The 12,552-nt window shown below is 43.6% G+C and overlaps 1 protein-coding gene across 2 annotated transcripts in view; it reads left to right on the top strand.

Moving 5' to 3' along the window:
• The window catches only part of KNTC1 (kinetochore associated 1), a 185,212-nt gene that overhangs the window by 155,673 nt on the left and 16,987 nt on the right, over nt 1-12,552 (top strand). For both annotated transcript variants that reach the window (XM_085852909.1, XM_085852910.1), the window contains exons 57-61: nt 1,567-1,623; nt 5,981-6,035; nt 6,277-6,340; nt 8,772-8,901; nt 9,158-9,247. In XM_085852909.1, the coding sequence (XP_085709035.1) occupies nt 1,567-1,623; nt 5,981-6,035; nt 6,277-6,340; nt 8,772-8,901; nt 9,158-9,247 (396 nt within the window). The remainder of the gene's footprint in view (nt 1-1,566; nt 1,624-5,980; nt 6,036-6,276; nt 6,341-8,771; nt 8,902-9,157; nt 9,248-12,552) is intronic.

Below are 12,552 nucleotides of genomic sequence, written 5' to 3'. Positions count from 1 at the left end.
GTAGAGGGAAAGAAAGGTAACGCAGAAACGGTGATGAGAAGAAGCTAGATGGGTTTTACAAACAAACCTTTTGCACTTTCTCTCACTCTCACTCTCACTCTCACTCTCACGCTGTTCTTTTCACCCTATAATTTGCCCTATGTCATATTCCATCTGTTTGGAAGTCGGTCAACATCAACACATTACATAAAAAGGAACAAAAACGGATCCCCTTCACCACAGAACTATCAGCTAACTTCCAATCATCAGCAAGGTCATGGAAACCATCATTGCAGTTGATATCCATCATCCATCATTGTCGCAGTTGATCCATCATCACAGTTGGTTCTTCCTTTTGTCCAACAACCTCAACTCAGATCACCAATTTGGTTTCAGACCAGGTCACTCCACTTTGGACATGCTGCTTCTACTCACTCAATAATTAATGGAGGCCCTCAATGTCAGACATGAGATCAGAGCCATCTCTCCAGACATATCTCATGATTTTGATAGTCTGGCATCCTGCCTTGTTCTCCAAACCTGGCCTATCACATCCAAGGCCAACGCCACACATGACTTATTGACTTCCTCAACTCTTCTAGCCAATGTGTGGCTCTCAATGCAATCCTTTCATCTCCTCTCCCTGTCAAGGCTGGAGTGCCCCAAAGCAGTGTTCTACACCCTGTCCTATTCCTGATTTCCCTTGAGGTGAAACGACCTAAATCCAGGATCACTACTTGTATCCACTTATTTGTTCTCTTGTTTTTTTTTGTTTTTTTTTTCCTGTCTGTGGAACCAATTTCCACATCCTCCTCAATCTCATTCTTCACTCCATTTCTTCAAGACAGTTGTTCACCACCACGTCAGACCATTCCCAATCCAAAACCATGATCTTATCTACCATTGTTAACCCCCCCACCACTACCACCGCCACCCCAATCCCCCCTCCTTCCAAATTTCCAGTTTTACCTCCTGAGTGTTTCTTTCTGTATCCATCTTGTCCATCCCATGCATCCTCTCCTGCCCCTCATTCCTACACACACACACACACACACACACACACACACACACACACACACACACACACACACACACACACACACACACACACACACACACACACACACACACACACACACACACACACACACACACACACACACACACACACACACACTGTTTGTCATAGTCTGCCTCTATCTTACCCTACAACTCTGCTGTTGGAATTTCCTCCCTCTCACTGCTATTCCTTTTGTCCTGTTGCATCCTGATCTGTTCTGTGTACTAGCTCTTCCATAAGCCTCGACTACGTATCGAAAAATATAAAAATACAAACTTTTTATTTTTATTTTTCTATGATCTTTCCTTAATTTATATTGAAGTATCGAGTTGAACACTGCAGGGTAACATGTTCTCTGAACTCTGCAGTTGCTGTTGTTTTCTTGTTTATTTTCAATCAGTTTATGGCACCTGTTTTGCAAACCATCTGTAAAGTGATTGTCAACAACAAAATCATGTGAGAATCTCACAAATGTGAGAATCCAGAAGAGTTTAAACTCATATTCTGCTTTATCTGTTACTTATCAGTTGAATCAACTTGGAGAAGTGCTGGTGAAGCTCAATTCATTCAGTTGCCTGTGGCAGGTGGGTTTACCTTTCACTTTTCACTCTTTATTTTTAATGTTTTGAAGTTTCGAAGCGGAGAGATTTTCAAGACAGAGTGCACTCAAGGATTTGAAAGTACAAGTATGGTTGCTTGTCTTCCACTTTGTCTTCCTTTCTCTTTACATGACACTAATGCCCTGTTCTTCATTGCACGACCCGCGAGCCACTGGCGGCCCCTGACGTGTGGCCGATAATACACAAATGTGAAAATGCCCCATCATAATCCGCCATAAATGCTATCCAATTGACCTAATGGTTTCAAATGAGAGTTCAATGTGAAACATAAAAGTAACATAACTACATCAGGATATGGTTGCAGTGTACAAACAATTACACTTACAGTGCAGTTAACCACAGCGAAGAAGAGTATGTGGAGGTGGGACCTAATAGCATCCGTTATGGAGTCCTGCAGGTGTTGTGGTGACTCTCACACTGAAGTCTTATTGGCAAAAGTGCCCCCCTCTAAACAATCATGAAGATCACTGCTCTAATGGGTGATAAGCTGATACATTTATCTTCTTCAACTGACATTATTATTTTATTTACATTGTTATCACCCGTTTATCTACTTTGTAAATACATGACTTTTGATATGACTTGTGAATGATAACGAGGCCGCATGTGCGTGTGTGCGTGTGCGCACACGTACTTTTAACACTGACTCGGTTCTGCTTGTGGGCTCTTGTAGCCTGCTGTTGCTCACACAAATTATGTAATTCAATTCATCTTTTAAATATAATTTTCAGCAATTGGACAAAAGAGTGACAATTTCAGGATGGTTTTGCATAATTGTTCTGTTCCTGAAGGCAAATCGGACTCAGGAAAATTTAGGAAATACGAGAAATATCTGTGGATGAGAGGTGTCTGGTTTGTACCATTTCCTGTTCGTACATGCCACCAGAGGCAGTGGATATAAGGATACAACACACACACACACACACACACACACACACACACACACACACACACACACACACACACACACACACACACACACACACACACACACACACACACACACAGCTCTCCTTTTACCAATACATGCAAAAATCTCGCATAATTTATGTTGTGGCTCTGGAACCAAACAAAAAATATTTATTGTTATGGCTCGGGGTTCGAGGTTCGCCATGAGGGGAAGCAATCACGTTCCTTCCGAACTCCCGGTCCTGAGGCCACCAGCCACAGAGAACTCCACGGCCTGGTGCGTTGTGAACCAACCATGAATGCTGATTGGTACTGCCAATCCTGGCAGGATGTCACTACTTTGTGTGGGTACCTTACCTTTGAACGGCCACACCAAGCGAGTTTCTTGCCCTCAGCGCTCATCCCAATTACTGTCGAGTGCTAGTGAGTGTGCACTGGCGAACAAGAGCAAATCACTTGGGGTAAAACTTCCTGGCTGACACTACGTGTGGGCTATGCTGGATAAATGGAGGAAAAGACACAATGAACTGGGTACATTTATAATACAAGTAATTTATTACAGCAAGGCCGAGGAAAGGTACGTGGGCAAGCAAGCAAGCAAAGGTTTTATATCAACAATATTTGTACAGCAGGGGAAAGCAAGGATTGTTGAGGTGCAGCAAAATATGTGCAATTGTTTACAAACACAAGAGACACAGTGCTGAGTTACCCTAATCCTCATCTTTTACAATGTTAATTATACTATCACAACAGGTTCCAACAGAATCATTCCCCGTGGAAATTAGGAAGTTCAGAGAGGGTGAGAAAGTACAAGGTGGTTACGACGCGAGGTCGATGGAACAACACAAACCTATTCGCTGAGGAGGGGGAAGGGGGGAAGGAAAACTGAGGGTCTCTATGGTGCGTGGTCTGAGGGAGGCATGTTGAGGGGTGCGGTGATATGCAGGTGAAGTTGGGACAGGAATGTGCAAAGATGTGGATCAAGGGTGGTTCGAAAGAAAGCAAAGAACACGTGAGAAGATCGTCCGAAAGTGAAGTGTAAAGAGTTCTGTACGTATAAATGCTAAAGTTCATCTCAACATCTGGCTTTCCCGCTCGTTCTGCACTCTGCTCCATGGTCTCCATTCCACTCGCCCTCCTCACTCTGTCAAGCTCTGTTGTTCACCATATTGTGACCCTAAGAATGTGCAGCCGGAGAACCAAGCAAACCCTTATAATTCCCTAGTAGGGGTGGTGCTTGGGAATGGATCAGGTGGGAGCAATGGGTGTTTTTTCAGTGCCCTCAGTGGTGTGCAGACCATTACCACGTCGTTGGCCCCACCCATGCGAATGTTCGACAGCAGAAATAGCCCCAGTCGCTTTGCGCTCTGCCAGGTGATCACTGAGATCTACATCGTGACACAGTACTCGGCTACACTCTCCGGGCCGTGAACATGTGCTGGACATCCGATGAGGGCCGTAATTGAGCGGAGCGCTAGGGCTATCCATACGATGTCGCACGGAGTCTCATGCATGCTCGCACCCCAAGTTAGACGCTTGAAAATCCAGATCCGAGTATCTTTAATGGTACGCCATGTTCCACAAGGAGAGAGAGAGAGGTTCCACAAGGAGAGCTTCGCATATCCAGATCCGAGTATCTTTAATAGTACGCCACGCTCCCCGATCCCTGTTGGTCCGAAAGGGAGTGGTGGGCATTGGTGGTGGTGACTCTGTTTGAGGCGTTTGTTGCGGTGAATTATGGCTTGGTGGTTCGTCATGGTTGAGATGTTGTGTTTGTGGCTGTTAATGGCGAAGGTAAGCAAGTTTGGGTTGAGGTCCAAATGGTGTGGTGATTTTTTTTTTTTTTTATATAAAGGAATCTTGATGATGTATGAAATTGTGCAACGTTGGGGTTCGAGTCTGGGGAAGTCTGAGTCGTAATGTCTGTTGGGAAATGGCATGCTCATGCAAATGACCTGCCCCTGTTGCTATAGTCTTTGCTGTGCATGCATGCATGAAGAATGGTCGTGTGCAGCAAAGCAAAATAATGTAAGGAATGGAAAGAAAAACACGACCTGAAGCCCATGCAGCACATATTGTCCCATCTCTCTATCGAGTGCACCCTGTGGCTGCTGTTTGCATCATTGGTTGGGACACGGCTATGCCGCTGATGCAGTGTCCCCCTTTCCAGTGCACTGGTACTCATTTTGCCGACCTCGGAATGATGACAGGCTGAGTCAACCTCCTGGTGTATTAATTCAGTGGCCCAACTGGGCTTGAACTCAAGACCCGAGGATCCCAAGCCACCACCCTAATCACTAAGCCAACACCCGGCTATATTGTCCCATAAACCCACTACACATCAGCGAAGAGCTATCTAAAACTAATACTAATGAAATAACTCTCGGGAATCACTCTATGTTGTGTGCCATTGCCTTGGGGGTGTGCTGGTTTCGTATAGAACCGCAACAATATTTGTAACGGCACTCATAGCCCATGCAGCTCCCACTTGCACCACCCCCACCCCCACCCCCCTCGTCACAAACATGATTTATAGTAATATTTCATCATTTAAAATTTAACTTGTGCATTGACAAGCCCCAGATATCACCTTCGCATCGGTACAAAGAAGCTATTAGACCAGATACGGTGTCTTCCTCTGGCAAGTCTATCTGAATGTTGGTAATGACGGCATTGACTTTCCTATTGGAGACGTCCGTTGAATATATCACCGAGCCTACCATGTTCACACAAGTTAATGCCGCAAAGTTCAAAGTCCGCTCACTGACTGGGATGATCAGGAAGGCCAGGTAGAACGTGCCCGTCCAAAGGTCTTGCCTGGACTCACATCGTCGGAAGTTTTTTTCAGTACGTGGCTGCAAGGTATCAACTTTTTGGGCGCATTGATCAAAAAGTTCTCAGGGTTTGGTTGGGCAGAGGCACACCCTTTTATCTCGGGTACTTTTCAAAGTATTTTCCGCTTATTTTATAAGCTTTGTGAGCCATTTTAGGTGACCATCCTTATCTGTCATGCATGATATGCATGACAGATAAGGATGGTTCCCGTGCATGCATCCAAGTATTCTGGAGTGGATTCGAAATTCGCGTATCATGAATTTCATCGTCATATTGTTAGCAAGTGTCCGTGTTTGATGACATATGCTGCTTTGGTGATTCCCAGCCATAAAGCAGGTCATTGGCTTGGCATTACTTTTGTATCAACTGTTTATTACTCTGAATACAAGTTTAAAATTTTTAACCAAAATTGGTGTTGATGTCAACTGACCGATCCTACTGATGATTTCAAGTTGCCTCTTTATGCTAAATTCTGATATCCTGTCCTTTCTTTCCTCTCTCCGTTCTCTATCCCATTTCTTAAAAGGCAAACTTCCCATATTCCATGTACTCATGATTACAAGATGTCTTTGTTTAGATTCCCAACCTGGCAAGAATGTGGACGGCGGTGATCTTGACTCCGTTAATGGAAGGTGAGTGAACGTTTTCTCCAAATTCCAAGTGAATGGTGTATCGATGGTGGTGTTGACTCAGGCTATCAAAACGTCAAGCGAAAAACATTATTTTGTGAATAATTTGCAGTTTGGTGACTTTTTTTTAACGTTTATTCGTTTTCTGCTGCATTTCAATGCACTGCTTGATCGTATTTTGAAATCGGTACCGTAAGTGTGCTGTTAACCGTAATGGATGTCACGATGGATTGTGCTCCCGCAGTGCTGAGCCCGACGAGTCCAGAGCAAGAGAAAGCTTGCCGACAATCTTTCCTCCTCCTGCTCAGGTTTGATCCCATTTGATGTGTGGTTGATTCAAGTATTTATTTAAAAGGCTTTTGTTATTTTGGACTCCCAGTTGGAGTGATTTTGAGCTTTCTCCAGGCCTTGACTTGCTACTTTAGTTTGTCCATTCAATTAACAGCTTCTGAGTGAGCATTATTCATTGGAGCAACATCTCTGGAGTAAGGCAGTCAAATTATATCTGCATGCTTTCAGTTTCGATCTTTCTTTTACATTGCAAGGTGATGATTATTTTTTTTTTCTTTCCTTTAATCCTTCCATGCTCTGGCACACTTCCAGAGTAATTAATTCTCCCTGTGGATACATTGCAAACTCCCCAATCAGCGGTGAATGAGCCTTCTTTGTATGGCACGTGCAATTTTAAAGGTTTCTCTTTGAAATTATGATGCGAGTCAAACTTATGTTTTTCCTTTTACATGCTCTCATGTAAATGTAAACCTCCCTTGGAGTAGGCGATTATTACATTCGGTTGTTGGAGTGAAGGCGGCAGTATCCGTTGAACCGAGCAGGCTTTGCTATTGGCTGCTTTACTGTGAAATGCTTGAAAATCACATTTAACATTACATGTGTATGTTTGTGTGTGTGTGCGTGTGTATGTGTGCGCAGCAGTTTTTTTTTTTGTTTTTTTTTTGAATCGTCGTTTTATGACCTTCACCACCTAAGGTGGACAGAGGTTATGTTTTCACCCCTGTCTGTCTGCTTGTTTGTTATCTTGCCAAAACGAAGTTTTTGCAAGATATGTTCGTCAGCTTGTATGTTTTTTGTTTTTTTTTTGTCTGTAATCACGTATAAAAAATTCTGCAGAGCACAGTTATCATCGGAAATTTTTGTAACTTCGCATATCAGAGGCCTATAGAGGTCCCTTCCAGTGAACAAAATTTTGAAGGTCAAGGTCAAAGGTCAAGGTCACTTTGGCGCAAATCAGGGGAGTCGACGAAACCCTTATTTTTTGAGTAATTTTGATCGGATCGTCTTCAAACTTCATGGGAATATAGTTCATGGTCTGGCACTCAGCTGATTCATTTTTGGTGGCAATTGGCCTTGACCTTCATGGTTAGCGCCTAAGGTCAAACATATTTGACCTCAAGGTCAAATTTTCAAGTTTTAGGAACCATATCGTGTAGTACCTCAAATTGAACACCTCAATGAGTGATTTCTAGATATGTCAAGCTTGAGACATTATGACGTCATTTGGTGACGTTATGAGGCAAAAGCATATTTTTCATGGTTACTCTGTAGAACGATTCTCATCGGAATCTCTCGTAGGCAGATATTCCTCAAGGAGTCGCTCCTGGTGGAGAGCAGCTCTGTTCACCTCAGTGTGACCTTAAAGAAGTCACACGTGGTCACCTTTTGGCAAGATACGGGTCACCCTGCGGGTCACATTGGTTTTTTTTGTCTGTCTGTCTGTCTGTCTGTAAGCACGGTATTTCAAAAAGTGATGTACGGATGTGGGTGAAACTTGGTGGACAGGTTGGGACACGAATCGATTTGATTTGGTTGAAGATTTGGATCTGCGTCTGGACACGAGAATTTTTCAAGTGATTCTTCATCATTGAGAGATAGGACCAAAAAAAAACCGATATATAGCACGATATTTCATAAGCAGTGGACGGATTATAACAACACTTGGTGGCTGATTTGGGTAGGTGATAAGAACAAACTGATGAGATTTTGGTAAAGGTCTGGACCCAGATTGAGCCTCTCAATTGGATACAAAACATAAACTGTTCAGCCTGGCGGAGGTATGCGCTCTACTGGGTGCCGTTCTCGTTCCCTTATTTATTTATTTTCCTCTTCCAAATTGATTGTGTTTGCTCAGCATTGTAGTCAGTCCAAAGCAGACATTGCCTTTGAGTTGCAGTGGTGCATTTCAGACCACCGTCTTTTGAATGCGGATGTGAAACCGGCTGTCTGATCTCTCTCTCTCTTTTACCTCACGCTAACCCTCTCTTGCTCTAATGAAATAATGAAGCGTGAAACATCACCATTATATTTATTCCCATTGCAGTTAGCACATCTTTGTCACCCTTCAGTTGATAAACCCTATTCTTTCCATTTTGCTTGTGAATGCTAAAGATCCCATAATATCTTTCACAATCAACTGACCTGTGTGCCAGTATCCTGGTGGAATTCTGTGCCTGCTATTAATTATATTAATAGCACTTCCGGAGTGGTGTGGTTTGTGGATGTGGTACAAATAACAGATAAGAGGCCAAATGGCCTTTACTTGTGCGTTGATTACCGAATGACACCAAAAGGTTGTTGGGTTACGAAAAGACACGTTTGCTTTAAACATAAAAAATGGGAAAAATATCAAACACTCAATCTTTCAGGTTTGCTCTGAATCTCAAATATTTTGGTAAGTTTGACATTGTTCACTCACTTACTTTCCTTTCATGCTGTCTGTGACAGGTGTCCTGTACTCGCAGATCTTGACATTCTGGCTTTTGGAAAACGATTTGCCCTTGCGGGACGACCATCACTGGCTGTTGCCAGCCTCCTGCTCGTTCCAGTTGGTGCTGATCGAAGAAAGCACATACAGGTATAAAGAGCACACTGCTTAGACATTATGTTTTCCGTGTCTCACTGTCTGGTGCACGTCATGGGTTTTACATTTCAAATCATAGAATTGTCACTTAGACACGATCAGCATCAATCATGGCAGAATGTTTGAGTCCAGTGCTTTGCTGCTCCACTTGAGTGATCACACCAACACGGTTGAGTGAGGGACCTTGTCATGAGAGCATCCATCCATTCTCTGGGCAATCGAGCTTTTGCACTATTTTTCATTTCCACAGGATCTTCTCAACAATTGCTGCTTGGAAACTCTACTGTCTCAAGCCACGGAGGATGTCCGTGAAGGTGATTTTTCAGTCCTTGCAAAGCAGGTAGGATACAAACACCAAATCAAATTCCACTTTTAGTGAGTCGGTGTACACCTTTTAAAAATGGACATTTGGTCAATCATTTTGCCTGCTTACATCGTGTGCATTGTACATCTTACTCCTGGTACATTGTGTGCATTGGGTATGGTACGTCGTGTGAATTCTCATCATACCTTGGGTATCTCTTGTGATGTAAACACTGTATCCACATTATAATAATGTATATGATTTGGGCTGTCGATGTGGGAGGGAAAATGCTGCGTGCAGATGAGATTTCTAACTTGAATGGATTCCTTTTTTTCTTTAACTTGTACATTTTATTTTGGCCTTGATGAAAGATGAATGAACTACACCACCGAGGGCAAAATCCAATTCATTGATCGTGACGTCATTCATTCACACGGTAATTCATCAGCTCAGGATGGTTAAATACAGGTCATGCAAATTACACTTTTTTTCACCACGCTTTTTGAAAAAAAATGTGGGGGTGGGGGGGGGGGTAATTGTAATCGCCTCCGTCTGTCTGTCTCTCTGTCACGCTATCTCCTCCAAAAAGGTTTGGCAAAAATTCACCCAACTTATGAGTTATGATCATCACATGGCAGGAAGGTGTGAGAGTAGTATCATTTTTCGTCCCGCCTCCTGGGGGGCCAAAAGGTCAAATACCCAAAAATGCAATTACGGGCACTTTTATAAATGTTTTAAATGAAACTTTGTGTGGGCAATCAACATTGGAAGACTCATGAACGATATTTAACGATTTTTAGGATTTGATCCCCAGTTCATGCCCCAGACTTCGACACACAGGTCAAGACGGGGGGAAGGGGGGGGGCCGGAATTGAACTCAAAAATTGAGTTCGTTCCAGTGGCACTTTCAGTCCCAATGGAACTTTATGCCATCTTCCGATTTTGTTTTAGGTGGGTAGCGAAGGGATTTGCGATGGCGCACCATCAACTCTGCTCTAGTTCATTCTATTTTCAATTCTCATTAAAAAAACAGAAGCTTACTTTGTTACACAATGATGTGGAAGTGTTTAAAGAGTTGTTTCTTATCTGGATGTAAGTGGAGCAAAGTGAGTCTTTGGTTTTGAAGGATCACATCAATAATGGAACTTCATATTTGATGTTTCCACATCAGATTGCCGTGGTACATTCTTTTAACACACAAAGTAAACATGGAATGCATTTTTACCCCGTGGTGTCTTCCACCCCTTGAGGGGTATATTTTTGAGGTAACTCTGCAGGCATTAACTGAGCCGAAAGTGTGATTCTGGCCCTTTGGGATGAGAAACAACCCTTTCGGCCCATTTTCTTAAAATTGTTATTTCTGGGTTATTAGTGGACGGAACCGAACCAAACTTGACAGGTATATTCTGGAGACCATTCACCAGGCATTAACTGAGCCCAAAGTGCGATTCTGGCCCTTTGGGCTGAGAAATGGCCCTTTCGGCGCATTTTATTAAAATTGGTCTTAAATATATATATATATATATATATATTTTAAATGCGCTGGGTGATGCCCAACGCAAAATTAAGTCGCAAATGATGATATGAAACTAGTCTCACTCTTGTGAGGTATTCTGGTTTCTTTTTTTGATGCGATGAAAATCTTACCAAATTTTAAAACGATCTGTCGTCCGTGCTATCGCTCACCTGAGAGTTGTATGAATGAACTCCCACGGCGTATGTTCACAATTCGAACTTGTTTTGTTTCATCCAAAGCTCACAATTGAGCTTGCACGGGGTATGTTCGCAATTCGAACTTGTTAACATTCTTTTGGATAAAGCAAAATGTCATGTTTCTCTGGGCATGATTTTAAAATGACGAATGGATTCTGGAAGGAAACAGGAATGGCTTCAAAACATGGAATGCAATTGGAAGTTAGTCAGTGGTCTGTCTTGTCTTTTACCACCTCTCCTCTCGTCCAACTCCCTCTACTCTCTCAACCCTCTCCAGCAACTCAAGGATGCACACATCGTTCCAGTAACCTACTCATTGTTGAAATCCCAAAATCCAGGCTGACTGCACACTTCAACTCTTCTGTTCCTCTTTTCTCCCATTTGTGGAACTGCTTTCCAGAGACTGTTCAATCTCACTCTTCCATCCAGGACTTCAAGCAAGTGCTGCACCAGCATCCCGTCAATCCCAATCTTTTTCCACAATCTTTCTTCTTTTTTTACCCCATGAACCCGACTTAACCCATCCCCCTTGCTTTCAGGTTGATGCGCTTCCTCCTCTCCTCTCTCTCTCTCTCTCTCTCTCTCTCTCTCTCTCTCTCTCTCTCTCTCTCTCTCTCTCTCTCTCTCTCTTTCTCTCTCCCCCTCCCCCTGCTGGTGGTTTGGTTTCTGGGCACGGTGTCATGGCCGCCGTAGGCTCCTGCTCGGTGTTGTGAGTCCAGTGTTATTCTCTCCCCTGTCGTTTAATATTCTCATCGTCTTTTTCCTCTCCCCCCTCCGATTTCCGCTCCCACCCCCTTCTTCTCGACTCGCCTTCCCCTCCTTTCCCCCTCCCCCTCCCCCCACCCCCCACCCATCCTCATCTACCCTGTTTGAGTTTGTTACTCACCCCACCCTTTTTCCCCTCGTTGTTCATAACGGTTTTGTGTTTATATTTTTCGTTCCCTTACCTTTCCCCTTTTCTTCTTTGGGACGAGAGAGAGACAGAGAGCCCACAGCTTTTGGTATAGGTAAGCTTCGAGCCGGTAGCCTACTTCGTTATCGAGTGCGTTCCTGTTTACCTGTATTACAGGTGTGCCTTTTGTTTCGGCGAAACGCACGTCTGTGCGGTCATATGACCTTTCCCCTCATTCCCTCCCTCAACCCCTCCCCTTCCGTTCTTTGAAATCAAAGAATGTCGATACGTTCCCGCTACGCGGCCTATGAGGCCTTGATGAGGAAAAATGGTGTCGTGTTCGTTCCTCCTAACGAGGTCAGTGTTGATGACATTGTATTGTTACTGCCATTGGTAATAAGGTTGGGTTTGAAAAAGTCTGCGCAGCCTCTCGCATGAATAAACGAGTAGTTGTTTTTATATCGGACGATTAATTAGTACATGACATCGTCTCGACTGGAATAACAACTGAAAATGCTTATTTCATCTTAGCCTCTTCTCTCTCCACAACTAGTACCAAAATTGTACTCAGTAATGTCCCACCATTCATCCGGAATGAAGCACTGGTAAAAGAATTATCTCGATTCGGGACTGTAGTCTCTCATATTACAGTGTTACCTTTGCGATGCCGGAACGAGCAGGCGAGACACGTGATGTCTTTCAGGCGACAGGCGTACATTGTGCTTCCCTCGTCTAA

Source organism: Eptatretus burgeri, chromosome 13 (genome assembly GCF_056783735.1).
Source record: "Eptatretus burgeri isolate ZD-2024b chromosome 13, Ebu_testis_v1, whole genome shotgun sequence".
Taxonomy (NCBI): Eukaryota; Metazoa; Chordata; class Myxini; order Myxiniformes; family Myxinidae; genus Eptatretus; species Eptatretus burgeri.
This window is presented reverse-complemented; position numbering and strand designations above follow the sequence as displayed.